Source organism: Rhodnius prolixus, unplaced genomic scaffold, assembly GCF_049639745.1.
Source record: "Rhodnius prolixus isolate KJV_2025 unplaced genomic scaffold, Rpr scaffold_7, whole genome shotgun sequence".
In the NCBI taxonomy this organism is placed as follows: domain Eukaryota; kingdom Metazoa; phylum Arthropoda; class Insecta; order Hemiptera; family Reduviidae; genus Rhodnius; species Rhodnius prolixus.
The window spans coordinates 25,488,398-25,515,473 of NW_027411582.1; the positions used below are offsets into that span (position 1 = coordinate 25,488,398).

Below are 27,076 nucleotides of genomic sequence, written 5' to 3' on the forward strand. Positions count from 1 at the left end.
TTTTGGCCATTTTTCAAAATAATTTATTTTAGAAGCTCTGTGAGTGGATTAAAAAATAATTCTGCTTTTTATAAAAATCATTTTAGTAATTTGTTATTAATTAAAATAAGAGAAATTAGAAATTTAAAGTAAAGTACTTTAATGAAGATTTAAAACTATGTACATTAGTGTACAAAGAGTAGACGCCACAGTAGCCGAGCGGTTAAGAGACTAGACCCGCAAAGCTAAGATGTATTGTTGGTTTAGTAGGTTCGATCCCCGGTCTAGAGGCCTTCGATTTTATTTAATGGTTAATAAAAGAAATTTACAGTAATGTATGTTTGCTAGTCACCTCAGCCCGCGACATGTAATCGGTAGTTGGACGTAAAACCTGCCTGAAAAAATAGGCATTTCTTAAAAAAAAAAAAAAAAGCAAAGAGAAATTATATTTCAATTCAAATAATCCTCCAAAGAGAAAAAGGAATTCGTTATATATATTTGTATCTATTTATTTAAGTTAAAATGAGATTTATAAAGTTTAGGGGCAGGAAGAGGCCAGCATAGCAAGTAGAGTTAGTTGGTCTTGTGGTGATCGGCTAAAGCCACATGATCTACCCAAACCCACCTAGGTCTTGTAAAGCTGATCAATAGTGAATTTCAATTAGGTAACTATGGTGAAATAAATCTGCATAAATTTGCTTCTAACTCTGGCTCTCTAATGTTGGCAAATATGTGTATCTACAATTAAATTGTTTGTTTACTTTTAAGATATGTGGAAAATATGATCGCTACTGGACAAAGCGATCCAAAAATATTGAGTTTCTCTCATTTTTAGGGTAAATGTGAGTTATGATAACGTGAATCGAGGAGATTATTTATTTGTGTTGTGTTGATGAATATAAAAGGATTAATAATGAACTTTTATTATGGTAACAATGCTGAACAATAACCTAAAACATAACCATTAAATCTATATCTTAGCTATTAATGAATTAATGTATTAATTTATTTACTAATTAATAGCAATAAATTATTATTAGTTAATGTAAACTAATTATAATTCATTAATATACAAATCGATTAATACTTAATATGAATTAATGTTGGTAAAGCAGATTTGGAGAAATTATTGAAGAGGCGGGTATTGTTTGGTCTAGTGGTAACGTGCGCGGCTTAGAAGTAGAAGTTTCCCAGTTCGAATCCTGCGTATAGCTACTTTTTATTTGTCAGAAAAAATTGTTTATAGTAAAGTATGCGCTTCTGCCTCAATCTCTAAGAAACCTATTTGATAGACGTTAAGCCTCAGCTAAAAAAAAAATAGCTAATTACTTATTGTTTGAGCGGTTGCTGAAAGATTCGTAAAGTGAAAAGGGCAATTTTTAATAATTATTGGTATTTATCCAACTCCTTTGCAAAGCCTATTTAACACAAACAACAAAGGTGACGAAATATTTCTTTTAACATTTTGCCAGTATTGACTGTGAACTTCTGTCTCTGAACCTTGAATGTTAAAAACAGTTTCTCTCTGTAAAGAGAATGCTATTTCTCTTTAGTTCTGAAGTTTTTAGTTTTTAAAACTATTATCCAAAATAAACATCCTAGAATTCGGTATTGATCAACTTTATTCTAGTTTTATTTATTGATTTATTTCTATTTGACTCCTAAGAAAAGTTGCAAAAAGAAGGTTCATTAGGGTGCTTTGTTAAAGTAAGGTTTATTTTTCCGTCCCTTACTGGCGTATCACTAGACATACAGTACTACTGACTTAACTTCAGCTAACTTTCCAGCAAGTTACTCTCAGCCTTTCCTTCTTTAACGCTCATTAAGTGCTGAAAAAATACTTTCATGAGTAAAAGTAAATAGCCTTAACAAAACTGCTAACATCATTATCCACCATCATTTACTTTTATGAATAATAGTAGGTCTGGACCAAAGGACCTGGTATTATTTTACTTCCTGCATTCAGAAATTTTCCCCAGATTACAAACCGAAGGTAAAACTAAACCGGTGACAGAAATAAAAAATAGAAAAACAATATACTTGTCAAAGTAAACTGTGTAGAATGTGCCACGTTACAAAATGGAAAATAAACACAGCTATCAATTTTTTTTTTTTTTTCATCTTCTTCAAATAACTAAAATTGAAGGCTTTATAATCTAGTCTATGGTAGGCATCCTGGGATTACCACTGTTTGTCCAAGATTTTTGAAGAACTTGCTAGACTATTTCTCTCTTAGAGAAAACATTATTTTTTTTTTTTTTTGGTTTTGTAAGGTGCGTAACAACAAGGGTCCTTTGCACCTTCACTATACTGTAGAATAGACACTTTACTACACAGCCTAATCTACACCTAGTCAATCTAGTAGAAACTAACCTAGTCGTTGGCCTAACCTCGTATTTCCTGTTAACCTAACTAACTAATGTTGGGGTGGAGTACTCGATATTCCTCGCACCCCATACAGATCTAGCCTAAATTTTAAAATCACCTATTTACACAAAATACATATGTTCACTCATACACTCATTCTAATAAATACAATCATCCTAATAAATACATACATCCTAATAAATACATTCATCCAGATAAATATATATACATTGAGTGGAATACTCTATGTTCCTCTCACTCATTTACTGTCCTAAATCTATTTACATTCACGCAACCCATTCATACGCGTGCCAGGGTGCCAATCCCGGCACAGACCCACCCGTCCTAGAAAGCAGTGGCTCCCGAGAAAGTGCAGGAAGACGACCTGCGAGACAAGAAGACAACTGTTTGCCACCCCTGCCCCGGCATTGGCCCCCCTACACCTCTTTCACACACACACATTCACACTGCCTAACACATTATTTTTTATTATGAGCTCCTCATAATGGAGTAAAAAAAAAAAAAAATTACAGAGTTGTGCCTATATTTTTTCAGGTGAGCTTTAACGTCCAACTACCAATTATCGTGTACGGAGGCAAGTAACAAACATACTTTACTACCAAAGTTCTCGTATTAAACATTAAATAAAAATCTAAGGCCTACAGTCCGGGGATCGATCCTACTAAACCAACAATACATCTTTGCTATGCGGGTCTAGTCTCTTAACCCACTCGGCTACCGAGACACCGAGTAGTTCTACTTTTATAAATAAACTGTATGCTCAACAAAGGTTTCTGTAGGTAAATTTTATACATTTTCTCCAGTAAAAAATTAACTAAATATATACACACGTTAAATAAATAAAAACTTTTTCCAAAACTTTTGTTAAAAAAAAACATGCTGAATAGAAAGCAGACAGGGGAAGCACGTTTCTTTAGGACAATATCGAGTTGTTTTATTGTACACGAATTAACTGACATCATAAACTTTGTGGAATAAACAAGATGAAAAACTTTATTTGAAAAACACCACAATAAAAGTTGAAATTATCCAGTTACCATCCTACAATCCATGTAATTGAGTTTCCATTCTAATTACTTTTAAAAGTGGCAGTAACTGTGCTGTTAGTTTTATAATTTTGTTTTTGTTTTACTATTTCTGAGGTATATCCTGAGAAGGGCAGATTTCCCGGTGGTGTAACATTTACCCTTAATCAAACTGAAGAAAGAAAATAGGGGTTTCTATAAAGAGAAGATTGGAAAGGTTCTATTGGCTTGATTGTGTTCTAGAACGTGTTCTTTCGCAGGCTATAAAAATGAATTAATGGGCTCACAGCAACTATTAACCAAATTTTTATTTCGTTATTAATTTAAAAATTAATACAAGTAGTTTATAAATATTATAAACATAGTAGTTTAGAAAGAGGTGAAATAATTTAAAAAAAGGAAATTACTTACTTACTTATTTACCTTACTTACTTACTTACTACAGCCCGGGGTGGGCCTTGGCTTCCTTGACAACATTAATACATTTGCTCTCTGCACTCGGCTTTCCTTTTCCAATTTGTGGCGCCCAATATATTCAGATCGTTTTCCACATCCTGAGACCAACGTCTTCTTGGACGTGCTCTTCCTCTTTTGCCTTGCATAGCGGATAAAAAGATTTTCTTCGGCATTCTATCGTCCGGCATTCTTACTATTTGGCCTAACCCATTCTATTCTTCTAGCTTTAATAAACTTCACAATATCACACTCTCCATACAGCTCATATAGCTCGATATTTTTTCTTATCCTCCATTCACCTCCGTCACATAAGGGTACCATATATCTTCCTCAGAATTTTTCTTTCGAAGACTTTCAACATTTTCATGGTAACCGTACATGGACCATGTATAAATATAAATAATAAAAAATAATAATTTATGTAAGGGAAGAGATTAGCTGAATGGTTAGCGAATACTGGTTACCAACGCATAGATCACGAGTTCGAATCCAGCAGCTGGCCCTTAGATTTTTTTCTCTTCCCAGGGAGCTTCTTACAGTTCACTGTCCGGTGATGAATCTGTAACGAGAGGGCACTGTACGGAGGACGAAAGTGCACTGCTGTAGGCGCCAATAAGCTCAGATGTTGAGGCGCCTACAATAAAACTACTTTTGCTAATAAATAATTTTTATCACACTAATATGAAGACTTATTTCATTTAAAAAAAAAACAATTAAAATTGTAGCTGAAGGTTTGGCTCTTTATGGTCAGTCCAAAGATTCAAGTATCAATGAAATTCATTGAACTAGCAGCATTACTTTGTAGATTTAAACATGATGTAGTTTGAGTTAGCGTAGCCCCATGCTACAGTGACTTAACTTTGACCAACCTCGGGCAGCACAACACCTCTACAGAAAACTTTAGCTTGTCTCTCTCGGGGCTTTAGAAAACTTAGCCCTTATAAATCCTAAGTTTCAATGGAACTATAGATTTCTTCTTGAAGGAAGCCAGAGAACGGGTTCCATTATTCTGTCCAATCTTTAGAATTTCCAATTTGATTCTGTGGACATCTAGAATAGTTGGTACATTAGACGCCTTTCATCAGCAGCTCCTTTTGTTTCAATAGTTGTCTGCATTAAGTTTAGAATTAAGCTCGAAACTTTACTTGCATTGCTATCAATGGAAATTTAGTTTGAATAGTGATTAACTAATCTCGCTTACCTTAGTAAACGTTTACGTACATTTGCATTAACATTTGTAGAAGATCTCGTATTCGAACATTATAGCAGAATAGTTGATAGTTCCAACACTGTTTATACAAATTCTTTGCGTAGACGCAAGATCGTTGACATTACAGCCTAGGTGCTGAAAATGGTCTTTATTAGAGCTTCAACCAGCTGCAAGCCAGTGATGGCATCCTACAGGTTCGCGCGAACCGTTTTTTTTTTTTAATTATGAAACATTAGGGTTATTTTATATTTTTTTATATTTTATATTTTTATTAACCGGTTATTAAAAAATAAATGAATGCAGAGTTGCACACCGTAATCTTTGTTGCAATAGAGTAAACTGCAGAGCAGATCAACAGATCGAAAAAAAAGAAATAACCCCCCTAGGTTACAAATATATTTTGTAAATAACATACAATAGAATACATAAATAACCTTGATAACTGTTATATATTGTGTATCTTGTTAACCTTGCAATATTAATGCCTGTATGCTTCAGATAAATAAATAAAATTTTGTAAAAATCTAGGGATATTTTTTTCGATCCGTTGAACTTTCGTCGTAGTTAGCAGTATAGACTGTAGAGCGCACGTCGGCACCGTAAATGTACAGGTTAATTTTGTTTTCGACAACTTTCGCTCTTGTTCGTGAGATTTCGTTATAAAAGAGACTTTTTTTATTTAGTTTCGGTTTGAAGTCACGTTTTCTTACTAAAATTTTATTAAACATTATGGCTCAAGTTGGAAATTAGAGACTCTTGTCAAAAAAATTTGAACTACAAATGTCAGTGGTTGTAAAACGTTATTTTTGTAACAAGATTTTACGAGGTGTGGCTATTAAATAGTGAGACTGATGCTGCTACAGAAGAACTATGCATGCGCTAAATCTTAACGACCAAAAGCTGTGCACCGTGAAGCCTTCTCTTTCGATTGCAGCGTCTCACGTGCTTAAAGAGAAATATGTCTGACCGGAACCGTCGTTTGTGTAAGAGCTGTTAGTTTCGTTTTGCCGAAAACACGATACTACAGATGTAGTAGAGCAACGAATTGTCGTGAAATTTCACATGAAACTTGGTAAAACCGCTACTGAAACTTATCTTTTATTAAAAGAAGTTTATGGCGATGAATGTTTTAATCACGTGCGCGAGTTTTTGAGTGGTTCAAGCGTTTCCAAGATGGCCGAGAAGACGTCGGAGATGATGACCGCCCGTTTCGCCCTTCCACGTCCAAAACGGATGAAAATATCGATTATAATTAATCAACATTACTACCATGAAAGAGTAAAGAAAAAACGACCTGATTTTGTTTCTTAAAAATTTAGGATGCCATCACTGGCTACACTCATAGCTCTTGTTATCAACCAGGTTGGAAGTGACAAAGATACGCCAGGAGATGACATTGGCTAATTGCCTCTTACTCCAGGAGTGGAAGAATTTATCTTCTTAGGCTTGCAAATTATAACCGACAAATAATATCTATTAGAAGCTCTTAGCCTAAGTAACTTGAAGAGCAGCCTTCTATATAGAAAAACAAAAAAAATCAGGCTTTGCAAGACCCATTAATTGGCGAGTTCTGACGAAGGTATAAGAAGAAACATTTCAAGTTCAAAAAAGGGGAATATAACCGAAGCATTTTCGGAGACAGGGCTTTGTGGGGCATAAAAAAGAAGAAGGAATTTTACTAGTTATACAAAAGGTTATGGACGTCGTACAAAAAGATTAAGTTAATCCAGGCTTAACTGTACCCCCTGTACACATGGTGAGAAGGGGGTAGTGCCAAAAAAATATGGCTGTAGGAATGGGTACGGTCAAGGAAAGACGGTAGGTCCCAAACTCAGGGGAGGATTGGTAGTGATAAATCCGAGGATAGAAAAAATCTTCTTGGTCCAATTGTAGAGCAGCTGTAACAATCCAGGGATTTCTAGTTAACGGTAGGCGAGGCTCGGCCTGGGGTTTACTACCAATTCCAGTTCTTTCAAAAATAACTCATTAAGAATTAATTACATCTTAATCAATCCGAAGAGAAATTATAATAATAATTAATAAGCTCAATTAGTTCAGTTCAATATGAGTAAGCTTTAAATGCTTTCTTGAAAATTAACTTATTATCAGAGCCCATTCCTACTTTTCTAAACTCACCGTTCCAATAGCGGAGAGAGCATCATCTCCTCTTTCATTTATTAAAAGTTATCTCTTTTGTGTTAGCAAATTAATTCTAACACAAAGCTTTTTGTTCCTTGAAGTATTATTAATTGACCCGTAAAATAAGTTGTAGGATTTATTTAGTCTTTTAAAACTTAAAAAGTTCATTCAAGAAAAAAAAAAATCATTTGTAATAATAATAATAATAAAAACTTATCTAATTTTATCGCATAATCCTTCTTAAGTCTAATCTAAGATTAATTATTCATGTAACACTAGAAGATGTATTGCGCCGGTTTCCGTCTCAAATAATTTTTTTTAGGTTTTTTTTTGAATGGACAATCAGATGAGAACGCTCACGTAACCCGCTTTGGGCAGCATTCTCTCAAAATTTACTAATTTATGTTTACAATTTAGATTGTTCACTTCAATATTACGCATGTTTCCTTTCAATTTTATTAGTTATTTTTGATGAAAACTTTATTTCTGCAACGATCCCGTGACGATCCCGCAATTATCCCGTAACGATACCGCAATGATCCCGCAACGATTTCTCACTTGTAATTAAAGCAAAGTAATAAAAATGCTCTGACTCTTCTTTTAAAAGCAAAAAAACAAAATAATAAAACGGAAAATATTAAGAGTTTTATAGTTCCACAAAGATGCCATCTTTGCTTGCTGCAGATCAATTTTATACCTTGTTTGGCGGAATCATCGTCCTAATATAAAGTTTTCATTTATTTGTAAAACATTTTCTATTAAACTTTAATTAAAAATCATTAATTTATTTAATAAGTAAAGAATAAATCATTACTGTTTTTCTATTGAGTACATTTTGCCGGCCATTAAAGAAAGCTTACTCAGTTTTTATATGCTGTTGCTGACAGGGTATTGAATGGTTGCGATTACAGCTGTTTATTTACAATCCATCATATTGTACTTAGAATCGATCATGTGCCAACATCAAGGCGCTTTATAGAGCAGATTAGAGGCTTACTGCACAGGTCATGATCACTGAATCCCGTAAGCATTTGTGTGCAACACAGAATAAAGAAGTGGTCCGAGATTGGGACTACAATTTGGGAGGGCTACAATAAGAAGTATGATACCAAAAAAAAAATGAATGTTAGAAAAAATAGTAAAGAATACGGGATCTTCTTTGGATAACCATAATAATAAAACTTCTGACATGAACATCAAATATCTTCCCTAACCGTCTGCGGATGCGACTCCCTTAGCCCAAGAATGATAGATGTGAGGTTGAGGATTACTCAAGACTAATGGAGTGTACAATAGTCTCAGTTGGCCTGCTGCTTCTTGCAGTTGCCCAAAGGGAAACCGTGGAAACCTCAGTAATAGTATCTGAAATTTAAAGAGAATTGTTTTCAGTAAATACAAAAATTTAAATAAAATGCCAAATTAGACAATTTTCATTTTAATAAAAAGGAACGACGGAACAATGTGTCTGTAATAATAATAGTGACCTTTTTAGTTAGTTTATAGCTCCCGGCGTAGCGCACTGCCCGTCCAGTAATGTAAGATAGGTTCCAAGATCGATACTGATAAGCACAATAACAGCGAGTGTAAACAATATTGTTGACCCCAGAACAAGAGCAAACAAGGAAGTGGTGAGACTCTAATTGCGCATGAGATAGAAAAATCACTTTTCACTAGAACTAAGTCGATGCCATTGCATTACAATTTATTTCTTGTTTTAATTTCCGCTCAATTAATTTAAGATCCTCTAACACAGGAAATTAACTTCATTTATGAGAAACTGTATACAGAATATATTATATTGTAATACAAATATACTATTTTCATAAAAACGTTATCGATTTTCTTTAAATTTCGTGCACTGTTGTCACGCTTTGTTTGTTTTTTGCTATTTTCATAAAAACTTTGTCGATTTTCTTTAAATTTCGTGCACTGTTGTCACGCTTTGTTTGTTTTTGCTATTTTTATAAAAACGTTGTCGATTTTTTTTAAATTTCGTGCACAGTTGTCACGCTTTGTTTGTTTTTGCTAATTTCATAAAAACGTTGTCGATTTTCTTTAAATTTTGTGCACAGTTGTCATTGTTTGTTTGTTTTTGCTATTTTCATAAAAACGTTACTAAGATTTTCCTTAATATTCGTGCACTGTTATCAATAATCTCGCAATTAGTGTTGTTGTCATGCTTTGTTTGTTTTTTATTGGTTTTGATTGATTTTGTTTGATTTTGATTTTCTACCGATTGTCTTCAAATTTCTTACACTCTACGTTAACCCTGTATTAGGCGCGGAGGTTCTGACAGATACCGAGGCATTACTTTTATTTCAGTTGAGAAGGCCGGTCGTTTGATGAAGTTTTCCGTCCTTCTATCTTTCTGACCTAAAATATCCTTCATTTTAAATCAAGAATTGCCCGCGTTAAGTGTGCCGCAAACTGTAAATAATTATCTGACAGTTAACCGCGCCTATTCTCTTTAAGTAATGTTATTTTATTATTTGGTAAGAATAAGTTATTTTATTTTATAGAAAGACACATTTTACAACCGTTTAAATAATCAATTTCAGTATTTCGTTTTATTTATCAAAGTAACATAAGCATTATCTGGTAGATACCCGCGCCAATAGACCTTTTAATATTTTTCTTTTCAGACTTTGTTTATTATTAATACATGTATTTTAAAAGTTTATAATTATTTTTCATTTTATAAAAAATTAAACAAATTGAAGGAAATAAATAATTTCTCCCTCAGTTCCATTCGTTAATCTATATTTTTTAATTTATAAACAAAGTATCTGTCAGATACCCGCGCCTATTGTTTGAACTAAAATCACCGCGCCTACTAAGGGGTTAAAGATCATTAAAAGCAAAATATCTAAATTAGTAAAACTAATTTTTTGTTAGGTATATAACCAAATTTTTCACTTTATTTTTACTTTTTTCCTCTCAAAGCTTTCTCTCCTTCTGATGTTAGGTATGCTATCCTGAATCTTCCTAGGAAAAAATCCCCCGGACACGATCTTATCACCGCCAAAGTCCTCCGGCAAATGCCAAAACGTGCTATCGTTTTCCTTACCTACCTATACAATTCAGTACTAAGAACCACATTTTTCCCGATTCAATGGAAATTCTCCAAAATAATAATGATTCCTAAACCGAAAAAGCCAGTAAACAGCGTTTCGTCCTATCGTCCTATAAGACTTCTTCCAATCTTAGGAAAACTCCTTGAGAAACTGCTCCTAAAACGAATTTATCCTCTCCTAGAATCACAGGAAATACTTCCGTCCCATCAATTTGGTTTCCGCGCTCATCACTCTACAGTCCAGCAATGTCATCGTGTTGTGGATGTAATCTCAACCTCTCTTGAGAATGGACAGTATTGTCCGGGAGTTTTTCTCGACGTTGCTCAAGCTTTCGATCGCGTCTGGCACCGGGGATTGCTTGCCAAACTCAAGAGCATCCTACCAACTACATATTTTCTCATCCTTCAATCTTACCTCACTGGACGCTTATTTAGTGTCGTCTGTGGAAATTCCTACTCTCCTTGTTACCCAGTTCGAGCAGGTGTTCCCCAGGGAAGTGTCCTTGGGCCTGTACTCTACACCATATACACTGCTGATATTCCTACCAATCCTCGTACCTTCCTTTTTACTTATGCCGATGATACGGCCATCCTCTCTCCTCATAAAGACCCGGTCCTTGCCTACCACTTTTACTTTTATCATCGTTTTCGGTGCACCTAACAAGAAATTTTCAATTTTTTGACAAAATAAACGAAAAAAATTTAGCAAAGTTTATTATTATGACTAAATGAGTTTAGAAGATGAGGTAAAAAAGAGAGGATAAAACTTTAAAAAGAAAATCCTTTTTTTTGAAATAATGTGGAAAAGCTTTTGGAAAACGGCCATTTGCAATCCGGGTAGGTTCAAAGAGCTGGGAGATTTTACACGGCCCACTAGATCTTTATGCTTCCAACATCCTTTCAACTCCCCAGCAGTGATTTTTCTTACTTTTTTATTTTATTTTCCCAGCTGGAAAACTATGAGTGAAGAGTTTTTCTTATCTTTTTTTTTTTAAAAAAGCGTTTGGTTGAAACTTGTTTTCTTTTTGATTTGAACAGAACATTTTGCTTTTTATTAGAATTAGTTTAGATGTATTAACATTTCAAGAAAATGTTTCTGGTTGTAAAATAACGATCTAAATTCGAATAGTTATTGGATAGAACGGGAAGAGGAGCTAGCTGACTCCCTAAGAAAGAAAATTCTCCCCAAATTTAAAGGAACGGAAAATTATAAGAAAAAATTGTTCGTATTTTCCTTTAATACCTGATAACTGATCAGGTTCTCAGGATGCGAAAATACCCTGTCATAGTGAAAGTAGATTCTAAATGGAGGAAAAAAAAGGATAATTTCTCTGGTTTTTATAAATAATTGAAAGGAGTGCCAGAAAATCATCTACGATCATGCGTTCTAAAATCTCCTAGACAACTTGATAATCTGCTTTACACTTTGCAGACATTCAGAGCTGTGGAAAAAAAAACATGATAAAGGTCAACAATATTATTTAAAGGAAATTCGTGCCACAATTTAACAATGAATTATTGGTGTAGGCGATTATTTTAAGTTAGTTTTATATTAGGCATCGTCTCATTCATTGAAAAATAAAAGATTTTCCAAGTCATTCATAACTTGTGATAAATGGAAACAAAAATGTATTGCTTGAAAGATGCTGTGATATTTTTGCTAAACAATGAGCCTCTCTTTTCGTTCGTACAGCGCTAACAATTTGTACGAACAATGGAAATACACCGAACAAAAGAAATATTTATTCCGTGAAAAGCTAATTGTTCAAAGAAATTTCCACCAATAAATTCAAAAGAAATGTTATTGTGTTAATTTAACACAATAAAGAAATATTGGCACTCATTTAAGGTTAAGGAGATATTTAACAATAATTATATTGATATAAAGTCAAAGAATACTCTTTAGTCGCTTATCAATTGATTTATCACTTTTCCAAGCATCTGGTTAATTTGCTACCTGGTAGAACCAGAAGACAAGGCAGGGGAAAAATCAGCCTCCTTTGAATCCAGAGCACCCACTTTTTTAAAATGTATTTTAAAGATGAGCCTTTATAGGCTAATGGTCCTTACTTTGAAGAAAATGAACCAGTATCTAATTAAGTTTCACAATATTAAAGTATCTTGAAAATATTTTGAATACCGTGAATCTTTTCTACCAAATTTTTGTAACTGAATTAATTACGAAGTGATGGACAGATTGAACAAAAGACTAATTTATACTACTGTTTTAAAACCCATCTGGGCGTATGGAATAGAGCTAATCCGTCAATGCCGTGTGGTTATCAGGATAATTGTAGGCCTATTAACCGGCCACTGCAGGCTCAGAAAACACATGCAACGCATGGGCCTGGCAGATGATAGCCTTTTGTAGGTTCTGTCAGGAGGAGGAGGAGGAGTAAACGGTACTGCACTGGTGTTGTGTCAGTGTGGCTAAGGATGTTACTTCTAGGGGAGAAAAAAACCAAGGCCTTGAGAGCTTTACCCAAGAGTCGCTCTCCAGCATTAAGAGTCTGATTAGACGGACCGGTCTGGAGGGCGAGCTTTAGAGTGAGGGGAGCTACAATAGATCCAAAGGGGTCGCAGTGGCGTAGGCTTTGAGGCCGCCCTATTAGAATCTTATCTTATGGAGTAGAGCTGTGGGGGGTTCAACCAAACGCTCCAATCTCCAAAGGATTCAATCTCTACAATCTAAAATACTTCGAACTATCGTAAACGCTCCATTTTATGTCTCCCAACCTGGACTATACACACTGGACCTTAACCATTCCTTTTGTCACCACAAGTTGCAGAAAACAAGATACAGAAAACTCCACTTCAACCTGCAATCTCATATAAATCCTCTAGCTAAAAATCTTTCTTCTAGAACTCTTCCTGACAACCCGATAAGACGCCTTAAGAGAAGAGACAGTGGCCTCGTGATCTCCTCTCAAGTGAAGAGAGCGACTAATAGCCTATTTTGGAGTGTTACCGCTGGGTAACTTCTCCACTCGTATTCTTCTGTTATTTGTTGTTACTGTTATCACTGTTACTTATAGCGCCAACGCGCTGATTGTAGCACAAATAAACGCCAAAAATAAATTTATTATCGTGAATGTATTTATTAGTGTGGAAGTATTCATTGATGGAGATGTTAAGGCGAATTATTGTATTTCTAATTATAGGTTTTTTGTCTGTGTTAAAAAAGGGGATTTACGGATTTAATCTCCATAAACGTGAGCTTCACGTTGAGCTAAAAACAATGCACGGTAGCCAAATACATCCAACTCTTTTTTTAAATAGTACATACGTTCCTTAGAAAACCGTGCAAAAACAAAATTGTGTAAAATAATACATGCTACATATGGTTAATTTGGGGGATATGTTCCACAACTTTAAAAAATCGTGTAAAATGAAAAAACTCTGAATGTTTTCCCTAAAAAACAGTGTAAAAAAAGTAATAATGAAATCCATATTACATATTTATAAAACAAAAACAATTCATTTTTATTACAAAAAAAATTAAAATTAGTTTACAGTGAAAATTCAGTCCTATGGGTACATACGAGTATAAAAATTGAAATTGAAATTAGGAATAAAAATCAATCTCGCAACTTGATGACAAGCGTGCACGTTTACAACGAACTGAATCAAAAATGCTTTAATCCAAGGATGAGCAACACGCGGCCTGCGAGCAGACGATTTTGGATATAGGAGCGTGCCGGGGGATAATGGATGCAGTCTCCTTGGAGTGAGTCAATTCTAGTGCGTCCTGGAGAGTCTGAGAAATTTGTTCTGCGATGTCCTGGAGTTTCTTGATGTTGCTACTACAAGTCCAGGCTCCAGTACTAATTGAATTTATTTTATTGACTTTCTCCCATCAATATATTGTTATAAAATTAATTATAATAAAATGGTAGTACATACTAAACCGAAATAATTTTTTATGGCGAGTTACTTGTCGACGACGTTTTTAAACATGCAATACGAACGCGCCGCGTCTGCGCGATTTTTTTTGTGACGAGATACACACTTGTCGGTGACTTGTTCAAACATGCAATACGGACGCGATGCGTTTCGTTCGAAGTTTCGTAAATTATTAATAAGAGTTAATCTATGTGCGGCCCGCCAAAAAAAATTTAAATTTAAATTGGCCCATTGATTAAAAAGGTTGCTCACCCCTGCTTTAATCAGTAGATATGTCAGTGATAAACCGAACACTTGTAATACTGAATAAGGAAATGCTGTGTTCCAAGTTGAAGTACAATGAGATAAAGAGAAAAGTGATAATAAGATTCGGGTATTCCCTCGTTAGCTCCAGAATAGAAAGTAAATCAAGCCATGAGATGTCAAGAAGACCAAGTCACTAACACTTGTATAGGGCATAAACCGTCCGATTTCTGGATCACACTGTCAAAATTAGAATTAAAAACAATTTTTTGGTGAGGATTCGTGCTAGAACAAAGAATTCGTATAAAAAAGTTTCTTTGTTCTCAGTGAAGAACACCTGGATCGGCGCCGAAACAAAAGTTAATTTTCGGTGGCGGCAGGGAAAATTTTTTGTCTTCCGATGTACCATAATTGTAGGCGCGGCAGCAACTCTTTTATACCTGATTTTCTTGAAGGGTCATTATGTATGTATGTAAAAACCCAAAATGTGGTGCAATTAGTACTGAATTTCTTGGGATTTACCACGGTCTATCATGATCTCTGGGGACGAAACGGCTTTTTAATTTACATATTTTCACACAGGCATCTTACTGATGAGTCTACCTATGCACCCGTATAATACGAGTGATATATATACTTATATGCATATGTACATTCATAGGTACGTACAAATGGACCACATATGTAATACTGTGTATTCGGTTTAACCGGGATTTCAGTTTTCCGGGGTGAGTGTCCGGTTAATACAACCTCGATTTTAATGTATTTCAAAATCGTGTAAAAATGGAGTTGGGTGTACTTGAAATATGAATAGAATAGAATAGAGTAAATATTTATTTCAATGAAAAATGTACACAAAAAATAAATAATGAAGTACAATGTATAATAACCTTAACCTTCTTACCAAGTGAGGAACGAGAAAGGTTAAGATGAGCAGGATAGGAATGCAGGGAAAAAAGGAGAGGAAAAATCTGAAGCTAGTGTAAAGAGTTAAAATAGGAAATGTTTTAGGTCTTCTGTGTCTGTCTGTTATAGAAGGATCTGTAGGAGGCTATGTCACGGCAGATTGGGATGGCAGTCTAGGATGGAAAGGAGTTTGAGCAGACGATTATGGATATAGGAGCGTGCCAGGGGATAATGGATGCAGTCTCCGTGGAGTGAGTCAATTCTAGTGCATCGAATTTGTTCTGCGATGTCCTGGAGTTTCTTGATGTTGCTACTACAAGTTCAGGCTCCAGGCAGAGCAGGCGTAGAGCAACATCGGCCTGATGACTACTTTGTAAAGGAGGAGTTTGTTGGTCTACAGTCATTTTGGGGTCACGTGAGAGTAGAAGAAATAATAGTCGTGCAGTCCAGTTTGCCTGCGTTACTTGAAATATGAGTGTCAGCCCAGCTCGTCGGGGCTTCATTATGAGCTAACAGAACCGTTGGTAGAGCGTTAATGTTAATGACTGCTGCAGTTTATGCTAACAAAAAATAAGAATAAAAAATAATAATAATAATGATAACCAAGCGAACTAGGGAACGCGAAAAAATAAATAGTCCTTATATATCCTTTTTCATCCTCGAAGAAAAAGCCCGTTTTTCTTGAGCTGCTTTGCACTCCTCCTCTATCCTAGTTCTAATACCGGACGTTCCCTTACTTTTTCTTCTCCTAACCTTGATCCTTCACAGGATCTTTCAGGGCTTTTAGCTAGAACATCTCTATTGTATGGAGCAGTGATAAGCTTCTTTTACTGTCTAAAGCTCGCATATCTTTTCTTTCACACACAAAAAACACATTTCCTGTCGTTTCCATCCATAGCATTTCTAAAAAATGCACAGAAGTAAATTCATGGCCACTTTCTAAATATAGCTTAGCATCTAAAATACCAAGTAAGCGTAAAAGTAAAACGCTAAAAAAGGGTTCAAAATGGGCACCAACTAGATATGAAGTTCTATTCTGTTAGTTCTATCTTCTCCTTCTCGAACTTCTGTAGAATAATTTCGTGACTTCTTTCATCAGCTGAAATCTAAAAAGAACAAGGTCGCAATGCGCTAAATATTCTGTCAGGAGATTAAATAAAAGAAAGAATTCATGTCAAAGAAAATTAATAAAAAAAAATGTCGTTTTATTGATCAAGTTGGACTAAAAAATGTCTGAAAGAAACTTCTCAAATATGAGCAACAAGAAATAATAGTAGATGAACATTCAAAATAATTTATGGGAACATATTAACATAATCCTTTACATATTTGTTCTAGTAATAAGAAATTCCTTTTTACAAATTATAGAGAGAGAATAAATAAATGATAAGAACTGTTATTTGGCTGTCTCAAAAAAGTTTAGAGAAGATTGGACAGTTTGGGGAAATAGCAAACGTCATAAATTGTACGAATAAAAAAAAATAAAAAACTTCGACTTCAAAACACTCCGCTAACTTCAAGAACCAACTTACTGACTTCTTCAACCATAGTTTTATCAACTCTCATATATATATATATATATTTTCTTTTAATGGTGAATCTGCCAACCATTGTGTCTCATTCCCCTCCATCACCCAAAAAGTGAGTTGGTTAAGTATTTTGTTGATTATAAAGGAAGGAGCTATAAACCGAATTCATTGTGACCTAATATATCCATTGAGACTTCTTGTTAGTTCTACGTTTAATTCTTAACTATTATTATATTACTAATGGTAACACAAAACAATGTACAAAAAAAAAAATGACACGTTAGAGAAAACCTAACTATTCCTTCCTCACCTCCCAAAAAAGGCTAATCAGTAATCAGTAAAAATAAAAATATAAAAAGAAAAATATTATTAAGAGGCGCCACGGTAGCCGAGCGGGTTAAGAGGCGAGACCTGCAAAGCTAATGTGCATTGTGGTACTGGGTTCGATTCCCGGTCTGTAGGCCTTGGATTTTATTTTAATGGTTAATAAAAGAAATTTGCAGTAAAGTATGTTTGCTAGTCGCCTCCGTCCACGACACCTAATTGGTAGTTGGACGTTAAGCCCCGCCTGAAAAACATTATAAAAAATCAATAAAATTATGAGGCTAAAAATGTCAAAAACTTAAAAAAAAAAAAAAAGCTTACACCGACAAACATCAATGATTTCATTTAATTAATTTATTTGTATTTTTAAATAAAAATCGTCGGTTTAAGTTCATTCTTCGATTAAAGTGATTGTTACTTTATGTAGTAGTTAATCTGGCTTTATCGCAAATAATATAGTTTTCTTCAATTACATTCTTAATCTAGGTGTTCTTCCCACAATGTTGTATAAACATATGTAACATAAAGTAGATAAGATATGCATATTTTTAGTACAGCCAATAAATTATTAAAGTATTTTACTACAAGTACTCAATTAAAGGGACAGTAAATTGCAATAAAGAAATCAATAATTATTGTTGAATAATTTACATATTGTTAACTGTGTGTTATTTGTGCTCTCGAATATTTGTTTTAGACGAATTGAAGATTCAAATTTTGTTTTAACTCTGAGATTTAAATTTATACAGTAACCAACTCTTAACTTTGTCTTTTTCTACTTTAATGTGCAAGTGTATGTGATTACACAAAATAAAGGGCCTAATAAAGATAAGTCAGAAGAATAATTTGGAATACACTTAAAATAAAGTGCTTATTTATTTGTGAAGATGTAATATACATTTTATTATTATTACAACAACAAATTATTATAAATGAAGTGGCCAGCATAAGGGTCTGTAACATCTAATAATTTCTAAACACTATTAATGAAAAGTTAATGCAGTAAAATTACTTAAATGATATCAATTAATAAATAACTTAAATGATGTGTACCTTTTGGCGTTTAATCACTATAATACTTAATAACTTTTTAAACTGTAAGTTTTTGTTAATGAGTATAAATATTTCTGCGCCTGGAAGAATTGAACCTCTACGAAGCCAGCATGACGAAGTTTCAACGGTTTAGTTCGTTTTCCCCCACCTGCCAGCTAGGGACTCTGCCATCAGTTAGTTGGTTGGTCGGTTAGTTGTGAGTAGTAAGGTAGACAAGGAGTATGCGATTTTATAGTAAGTGCATAGTTATATTGTACATATTTTAATTTCACCTACTTGGGTTAGAGTTAAGTGCCCATCGTTGAGTGATCATCAGCTAACGTGGGTTAGTGTTAAGTGCCCATCGTTGAGTGATCATCAGCTAACGTGGGTTAGTGTTAAGTGTCCATCGTTGAGTGATCATCAGCTACTTGAGTTAGTGTTAAGTGTCCATCGTTGAATGATCATCAGCTACTTGGGTTAGTGTCAAGTGCCCATCGTTGAGTGATCATCAGCTACTTGAGTTAGTGTTAAGTGTCCATCGTTGAATGATCATCAGCTACTTGGGTTAGTGTTAAGTGCCCATCGTTGAGTGATCATCAGCTAACGTGGGTTAGTGTTAAGTGTCCATCGTTGAATGATCATCAGGTATAGGTGCATACCATACTTCAACATCATCAGATTCAAGGAAAGCTATATAACAGTTGACTAGCTCGTGTGAAAATGGGTGTCAGATTGGCGTCAAACCAGGCATGAAGGACATTCACTGTAATGGTCAATGCAGCCACATCTTTAAAATTAATGTTTTAACTATAAATATTGTGTCATTAATCGACTACCATATTCAGGTAACATATGGTCTTCTTACATTTCAGTGGAGTGGTCTTTTGGGTTAACCAGTTTTGACCGAAACGTTATTTTGACATTCCCTTTTGGTGTTCAAGCAAAATATTTTGTTTCAACTTTCTACAATGTTTTGTTTTCTGAGTTACAGTTGATACCCACCAGTTAAACCACTTTTCTCTTGGACGGGATCTCCAAACGGTTTCCATTTTATTTCAAAGATTTAAAGATAAATTTATTCGCAGTTTTGTAAATTTTAAGCCTTTTAATTGATTCTTCCTACTTATTGGAAGGCAGTAAAATTGAATTACTTGAATAAGAAAAAAAGGTTATATTGAATTTTAAATGAAATGTTCATAATTAATTAGAAAATTTAGTTAATTAAATAATTAGTTTTAATTAAAGTAGAAACGGTTATAATTCATTCTAACTTAGTTACCATTTTGCATAGAACATAAACGGACATAATTAAGTTCTTTCCTAAAGTTTAATTAATGTCTCTTTGTAAATTAATAAGTTATCTCTTCGTTCTGATTTTTATACGTAAAGAAAACATATTTATTTTCTCAGATTTTTAACGTAATTTGAGTCCAAGGGTGAAGAGCTTTGATTGAGCTTAAAAATAGTTTGCTTGATTTACCAGATACGACCAAGAGCTCATAAAGTGAAGTCTTTACCTCCCAAAAGACTAGGATTCTGTTTCCATAGGTAGCCGTAGCAATTTTCAACAGAAGTGAGCGCCCAGTTTTCATTGTATCAAACCAAAGTCAGCGCCAACTTGATGGATCTGGGGTAAGGTCGGAATTAAAATAGGCGATCTATCAGGGCAGCATGTCCAGTTAAGAAAAAGTAGATGGCATATTCAAGACCTGCTAAAATTAAGCACCCCAGTGAATCCCAGGAGCAATTAGAAGTCATGTTCTAGGTTTCAGACTTCCACCTAATCCGGTGCTTTGATCCATTTCCGCAAAATCTCGTCAAAAACAAGTATTCTTCTAGTCATTTATCTAAAACTTGCTTTACTTAAATGGAGTGCAAAATATTTAATTTAGACCTTTATATAACCATATATCTGTTTCATTTGTTTATAAGACTTTTAGGTAATGCATTTCATAAATTTTTAAACTGTTTTACGAATCTCTCAATAAATATGTTCTCTAAACTTCATACCATCTAGAAATTACTTAGTTATTATCTTGTAAGGCTAGTGTATATTAAGATATTTCACCTCAGTCTTCATTGTTTCATACTATTCTGACGTTTCTCAGATGTAAGCACACTATCTAATCCGAGCAAGAAACAATGATTATAAACTTAAAAAGAATGATGTAAAACTCAATAAAGGGTAAATAAATTATCACAACACTTTATTATTGCATACATTTATTACAACGCTTCCTCACAAATTTTTACAATACACTTTTGATTTCATTTACAATGTGGGGTAAAAAATTGAAAATTTACAATTCAAATTCTATATACTAATGCATCTTTTAAATTTACTAATTAAAACATAATTATTTGGTGTCTATTAATTACAGAAACTAGGTAAATACGAAAAAGAGTACACAATTTAAAAACAATCCCCTTAAAAATGCTACAAAAAATAGAAGTTTGTATCTGGGTAACATAATCCTGCAGGAGTTAAGGTAGAATCACAGTAAAGATGTGTGGGCGAATATCAAGATGGTTTCAGCCAATCAGAATGAAGTACAGTGGGCGTGTTATGTACAGATAGGCTCTTAATACGCATTGGCTGATTTTACCCTTGCCACTGTTCCACCCATCACACACAGATTCTGCAATAAGCTCCTATACCAGTATTTCCAACTGATACAAAAGTTGCATTTATAAATTTAATAAAAAATCCCCATAAAAGTGCAACAAAAACTGGGTAACATGTTGCTGTAGGAGCTAACTGTAGAATCAGAGTAAATAGGTGTGGCAGAGTATCAAGATATTTTTAGCCAATCAGAAAGAAGTACACTGGCCATATGTTTTACAGATGGGAACTTAATACTCATTGGCTGATATTACTCTTGCTGCTGCCCCACCCTTCACACACAGATTCTACAATAAGCTCCTATACTAGTATGTCTTACTGATTCAAAAGTTGCATTTTACTTAGTTTTTTGACAAGATTTTTTGCCAATTACTTAATATCTTAAATTACTTTGATTTTTTTACATGTGATTCCATCTAATATATTTAATTTAGACCTTTCCATTACCATAAATGTGTTTCATTTGTTTTTAAGATTTTTAGGTTATGCATTTCATAAACCTTGAAACTGTTTTACATATTTCTTTCATCTTTCAGATTTGGGACTTGTGCCTCATCTCTTGTGCTCAGATCTATTTCCATTCTACCTCGTTAAAATCAAGCATTCTTCTAGTTACTTATATTTTACTTGCTTTACTTAATAGCAAACTTACAACTGTCTTTTACACTTATTTACATTTTAAATTCTTAAATAACTCCTACGCAGTCTATGAACTTCTTATATACAATATTATTAAATCATATAATTAGGACATATAATCAGAAAGAGATATAGACTGTGCTGGTCGCGCGTATTACATACCGGGCTTACATTGTCGCTTTGTTAATTATAATGTCTACCATTTTTAAACAATTCTAAAACTAATCCGAAATTGGCAAACAATTCTGAGCTGGGATGCAGGCGTTCTTTCATGTAAATACGAGGGTCGTTTGAAAAGTCCGTGCAAAAATAAAAACTACTTAATTTTTTGGGGTAAACCTTTTTTATTTTTCAACATAGTCTCCTTTTAGGCTTATACACTTCGTCCAACGCTGCTCTAGTTTGTTGATCCCTTCCGAATAATAGGATTTGTCCAAGTCTGAAAAATAGCCATTCGTTTCTGCAATCACTTCCTCGTTTGAATAAAATCTTTTTCCCGCCAGCCATTTCTTCATATTGGGGAACAAATAGTAGTCCGAGGGAGCTAAGTCTAGAGAATAGGGGGGATGTGAAACGAGTTGGAACCCTATTTCCATTAATTTTGCGACCACAACTGCTGAGGTGTGAGCTGGTGCGTTGTCGTGATGGAAAAGGACTTTTCTGTGGGCCAATCGTGGGCGTTTTTCTTGCAGCTCGGTTTTCAAACGGTCCAATAACGATGAATAATATGCACCTGTAATAGTTTTACCCTTTTCCAGATAGTCGATGAGGATTATTCCTAGCGAATCCCAAAAGACAGTCGCCATAATCTTTCCGGCCGAAGGAACGGTCTTCGCCTTTTTTGGCGCAGATTCCCCCTTGGTAACCCATTGTTTAGATTGTTCTTTGGTCTCAGGAGTGTAGTGATGTATCCATGTTTCATCCACAGTGACGAAACGACGCTTAAAGTCCTGCGGATTCTTCTGGAACAGCTGCAAACCGTCCTTGCAACACTTCACACGATTTCGTTTTTGGTCAAGCGTGAGCAATCGCGGCACCCATCTTGCGGATAGCTTTGTCATGTCCAAATGTTGATGCAAAATATTATGTACCCGTTCATTCGAGATGCCCACAGCACTAGCAATGTCACGCACCTTCACTCTTCTGTCATCCATCACCATATCATGGATTTTATCAATGATTTCTGGAGTAGTAACCTCTAGAACGTTCAGCGTCACTTGTGCCCATATGGCCACTCCGAAAATTTTGAAACCACTTATAAACTGTTCTAATCGAAGGTGCAGAGTCACCATAATGTTTATCAAGCTTCTCTTTAGTCTCCTGAGGCGTTTTGCCTTTCATAAAGTAGTGCTTAATCAACACACGAAATTCTTTTTCGTCCATTTTTTGAAAATCACTCGACTTCCTTGATTCAAACGAATGCCAAACATAAAGAAATAGACCGATCTGGCTGAAACTTGGTGTGTGTTCTTCCAAGAGATGCTACTAACTAAACATAACCTCGATACGCGCCAGTGGTGCTATCTCTCTGACTTTGCACGGACTTTTCAAACGACCCTCGTATTGCTCCTCTTCTATCGCAAGATTTCTGATACATATAATGAACTCTATTTGTATGGGAGAATGTCGCTACAAGCAAATAAATAAATCTATCGTATTTATTTCAGGTATAATGCAAAATTCCCCATTTAGTTGCTTTAGAGTTTGAATAAAATATGTGACTAATTTCATGAATTCAAGTAAGAGATATTCTAATGAGTTTATTAATACGCAACTTGTAAAAAATTAAAATAGTACATACATGATAGGAGATTGGTTCAGTTTGATCTACAACGACTCAACCTGAATGTTAGGTTATAGTCTGGGAAGGTTTAGCGTCACTTTAGAGTATTTACGTTACATAGTGTGTTTTCATAATGTTCAGTGACGGTAACATATAATCTAGTAATTTAATTATTCTTTACAGGTATTTTATTGTTTTAATTTTTATGTGTGTATGTATTCATGTTTTTATTTATAAAATTATATTCTTTACAGAATAATAAAATCTGTTTCAAAAACCTCTTACATATAAACATAAAGAATAAATAAAATTCCTACAAAATTTATATTATGTCTGTATTATATATTTTTGCTTTACTTTATTAATTAATTTTATTTTTTTTATGTTTCAGGTCGTTGGATATTCGGTAACGCGCTGTGCCATCTAGTGGTATATGCCCAAAGTACATCCGTATATATATCAACGTTAACATTAACTTCAATAGCCGTGGATCGGTTTTTTGTTATAATATATCCATTTAAACCGCGCATGCGCCTTTCAACATGTTTGGCTGTAATATTTTTTATATGGACATTCTCATTAATTGCCACAATACCATTTGGATTATTTATGGATCATAAATCTATTGCTGGAAGATTTTATTGTGAAGAGAAATGGCCTTCAGAGAACTTTAGACAAGTAAGTGGAATATTTCTGATTTATTGTGCTATATTTATTTTGGAAGTATTACTTCTGTTTATGGTAATCTACAATTTTTTATATAAAAAGAAAATTAGGTCATTTTAATAATTAAGGGCACTTCTTAGAGAGAAAATGCTGTTCTTCATTTGCATGGTATCTTTGATAGAATCACTACAACATATATCCTCCACTGCTTGCTGAACGTTCACGAGTGACTGAAAAAACTTGTTTATTTTTCTAATTACTTGTTACTAAAATGTAAATAAGTGAATTAATTATATTAAGTTCACAATAATATTTCTGCGACCCCCCCCCCCCCGCAGGGCCGTGACCTATAGTTTAAGAAGCACAGCTCTAAACTACAACTTAATTTCCAATCTGTGGCAAACTCTTCCATAATAACTACTGAATATTAAATGTTATTTAGCTAAAGAAATAGCCAAATTATGAATCAACTTTTATGGGTTTTAAAGACTTCTTAATAATAAAATTGGTAACTAATTGGTTTACAAGCACTGGCTAATAAAACGAACAATTATCTATAACATTGCATGTTGCATGATAATGTCATGTAAATATGCATGAAGAGGTCCGCCAATGGTAGGAAAGATTGCATGTTCGCAGCATGTAAAATTAATATAAGTAAACAAAATAATTAATAAATAACATAATATTGGAAAAGAATACGAGTTTATTAATAATTAAATAATACTACAGCTACAGCATCTACACTACGGAATATTTTATTTAAAATTTTGATATTCTTATAACCTTGATTATTATTATTTTTGTTTTAAATGATTTAAAAGCGCGTCTGTTTGTCTGAGGTTGGCGCCCGTAGCTTTATCAGTGCATCTACACAGTGTTCCCTCATTACAGAAAACACTGTCCATCACCGAACAGTTTGCCGTAAGAAGCTCCTAGGAAAAGAAAAATCTAACGGCCTGGCAGCTGTATTCGATCCTGTGATCTTCGCGATGGAATACAGTATTCGCTAACCACTCGGCTAATCCGTTGCCTTCTGATTATTATTAATCTTTTTATTTATTAATTGTAATTGGGTGTTTGTAAATAACTAAATCAATTAAATAATATAATTTTATTGAAGCAAATTCAAATATGATCATTAAATAAAATATTATTAATTCATTTATGATTTCGTGTTGAAATTAAAGCAGTTAGATTAATCAATTTTATTTCATTCCATTTTCACGTCTGAAATTTTGAATATATAATCTCGACGAAGAATTCTTTCATAAAGAATATAGCATTTCTGTAAACAATATATTGTGTAGAATGTTACAGACGTAAAATTAATGCATCACCTTTATTAAATTTACTGATATGAGTGACATCTGTAACATGCCAGTCTCTAAACACGAAAGGGTTCTACTTTAATTAAAATTTAGCAAACTATTAATCAATTAAGAACGTTTTTCCATTTTATTTCTCTCTCTTTATACATAATATAAATTTCCTATTTCTAGTTTACAACGGTAAAGCATGTTTACAGGTAATCTTTGAACAAATTAGTTGCCAAAATATAAGCTCCGTGGATTTCTTAAGTACTTAGAAAAATGCATACACCAACGACTTTTTCAATTCCGTTCTAGACAGATCTACAACTCTGTCTCTCCCTGAACTACCTGAACTCCAAGAATCCTCAGGCTGATTTGCACAAAATGTGGATTGCACACTGCAAATTCTTCAAACTTACTTAAACTTCATGTTAAACAAAATGGTGGAGCCATTGATTCTGAGTTCCTTAAGATCCATTTCTTCCCCAGTTGATAATCTCAAAGGTATCCTCAGGCATTAAGTTTTCTTCTAGAATCCTTTGACAGCTTTAAACTAAACTCCTTGGTATTCTCAGAGCTTCATATTTATTTTAAAGCTGCCTAACTATCAGAGAAAATTACTTAATATACTAACTTGTTGTTATTAAGTTATTTCCAACGGACATCAATCTTGGTTTACCATGATTTTGGCTTAAAATAACAACTCAAAGGAAATAGGACACCGCATCCTTACATTTAATCCATAATCCAGCACCTATAGATGCCGTAACTTCCTGTCTTCAACGGTTCGTAAAGCAGATCAAAATTCTTATTCTTTTTTTTTTATAAATATCTGTGGAACCACAAAGTTGTTAAATGTAGGCAGTTCAGTTAACTGCTGTTCTGAACGGTTATTTGAAATTAAAACAACCATTTAAGGAGTATAAAGGCTGAAATTCCGATTTTTACCAGTGTTGTTTTAGTATACATTTTGAAATAAAGACGACCCAGTATGTAACTTTGAGCTCAGGTCAAGTACATGGTAATCTGAGATCGAAATTACTCTTTTCCAGTCAATCTGGGTCTGATTCATACTTTTTCCAGTGTTTTTTAAGCATACATTATGAAATAAGGTCGACCCAGTGTGTATTATCGAGCACTGATCTAGTAACTGGTTGGAATTACTCTTTTCCAGTCAATCTGGGTCTGATTCATACATTTTCCAGTGTTTTTTAAGCTTACATTATGAAATAAGGTCGACCCAGTGTGTAAAATCGAGCACTGGGCTAGTAAATGGTTGGAATTACTCTTTTCCAGTCAATCTGGGTCTGATTCATACTTTTTCCAGTGTTTTTTAAGCACACAGTATGAAATAAGGTCGACCCAGTGTGTAACATCGAGCTCTGGTCTAGTAAATGGTTGGAATTACTCTTTTCCAGTCAATCTGGGTCTGATTCATACTTTTTCCAGTGTTTTTTAAGCATACATTATGAAATAAGGTTGACCCAGTGTGTAACATCGAGCACTGGTCTAGTAAATGGTTGGAATTACTCTTTTTCAGTCAATCTGGGTCTGATTCATACTTTTTCCAGTGTTTTTTAAGCATACATTATGAAATAAGGTCGACCCAGTGTGTAACATCGAGCACTGATCTAGTGAATGGTTGGAATTACTCTTTTCCAGTCAATCTGGGTCTGATTCATACTTTTTCCAGTGTTTTTTAAGCATACATTATGAAATAAGGTCGACCCAGTGTGTAACATTGAGCACTGGTCTAGTAAATGGTTGGAATTACTCTTTTCCAGTCAATCTGGGTCTGATTCATACTTTTTCCAGTGTTTTTTAAGCATACATTATGAAATA

General features: G+C 34.1%; 1 protein-coding gene across 2 annotated transcripts in view; it reads left to right on the plus strand.

The window, feature by feature from the left end:
• The window catches only part of LOC141447249 (prolactin-releasing peptide receptor-like), a 383,052-nt gene that overhangs the window by 196,958 nt on the left and 159,018 nt on the right, over positions 1-27,076 (plus strand). For both annotated transcript variants that reach the window (XM_074114571.1, XM_074114573.1), the window contains exon 3: positions 23,647-23,933. In XM_074114571.1, the coding sequence (XP_073970672.1) occupies positions 23,647-23,933 (287 nt within the window). The remainder of the gene's footprint in view (positions 1-23,646; positions 23,934-27,076) is intronic.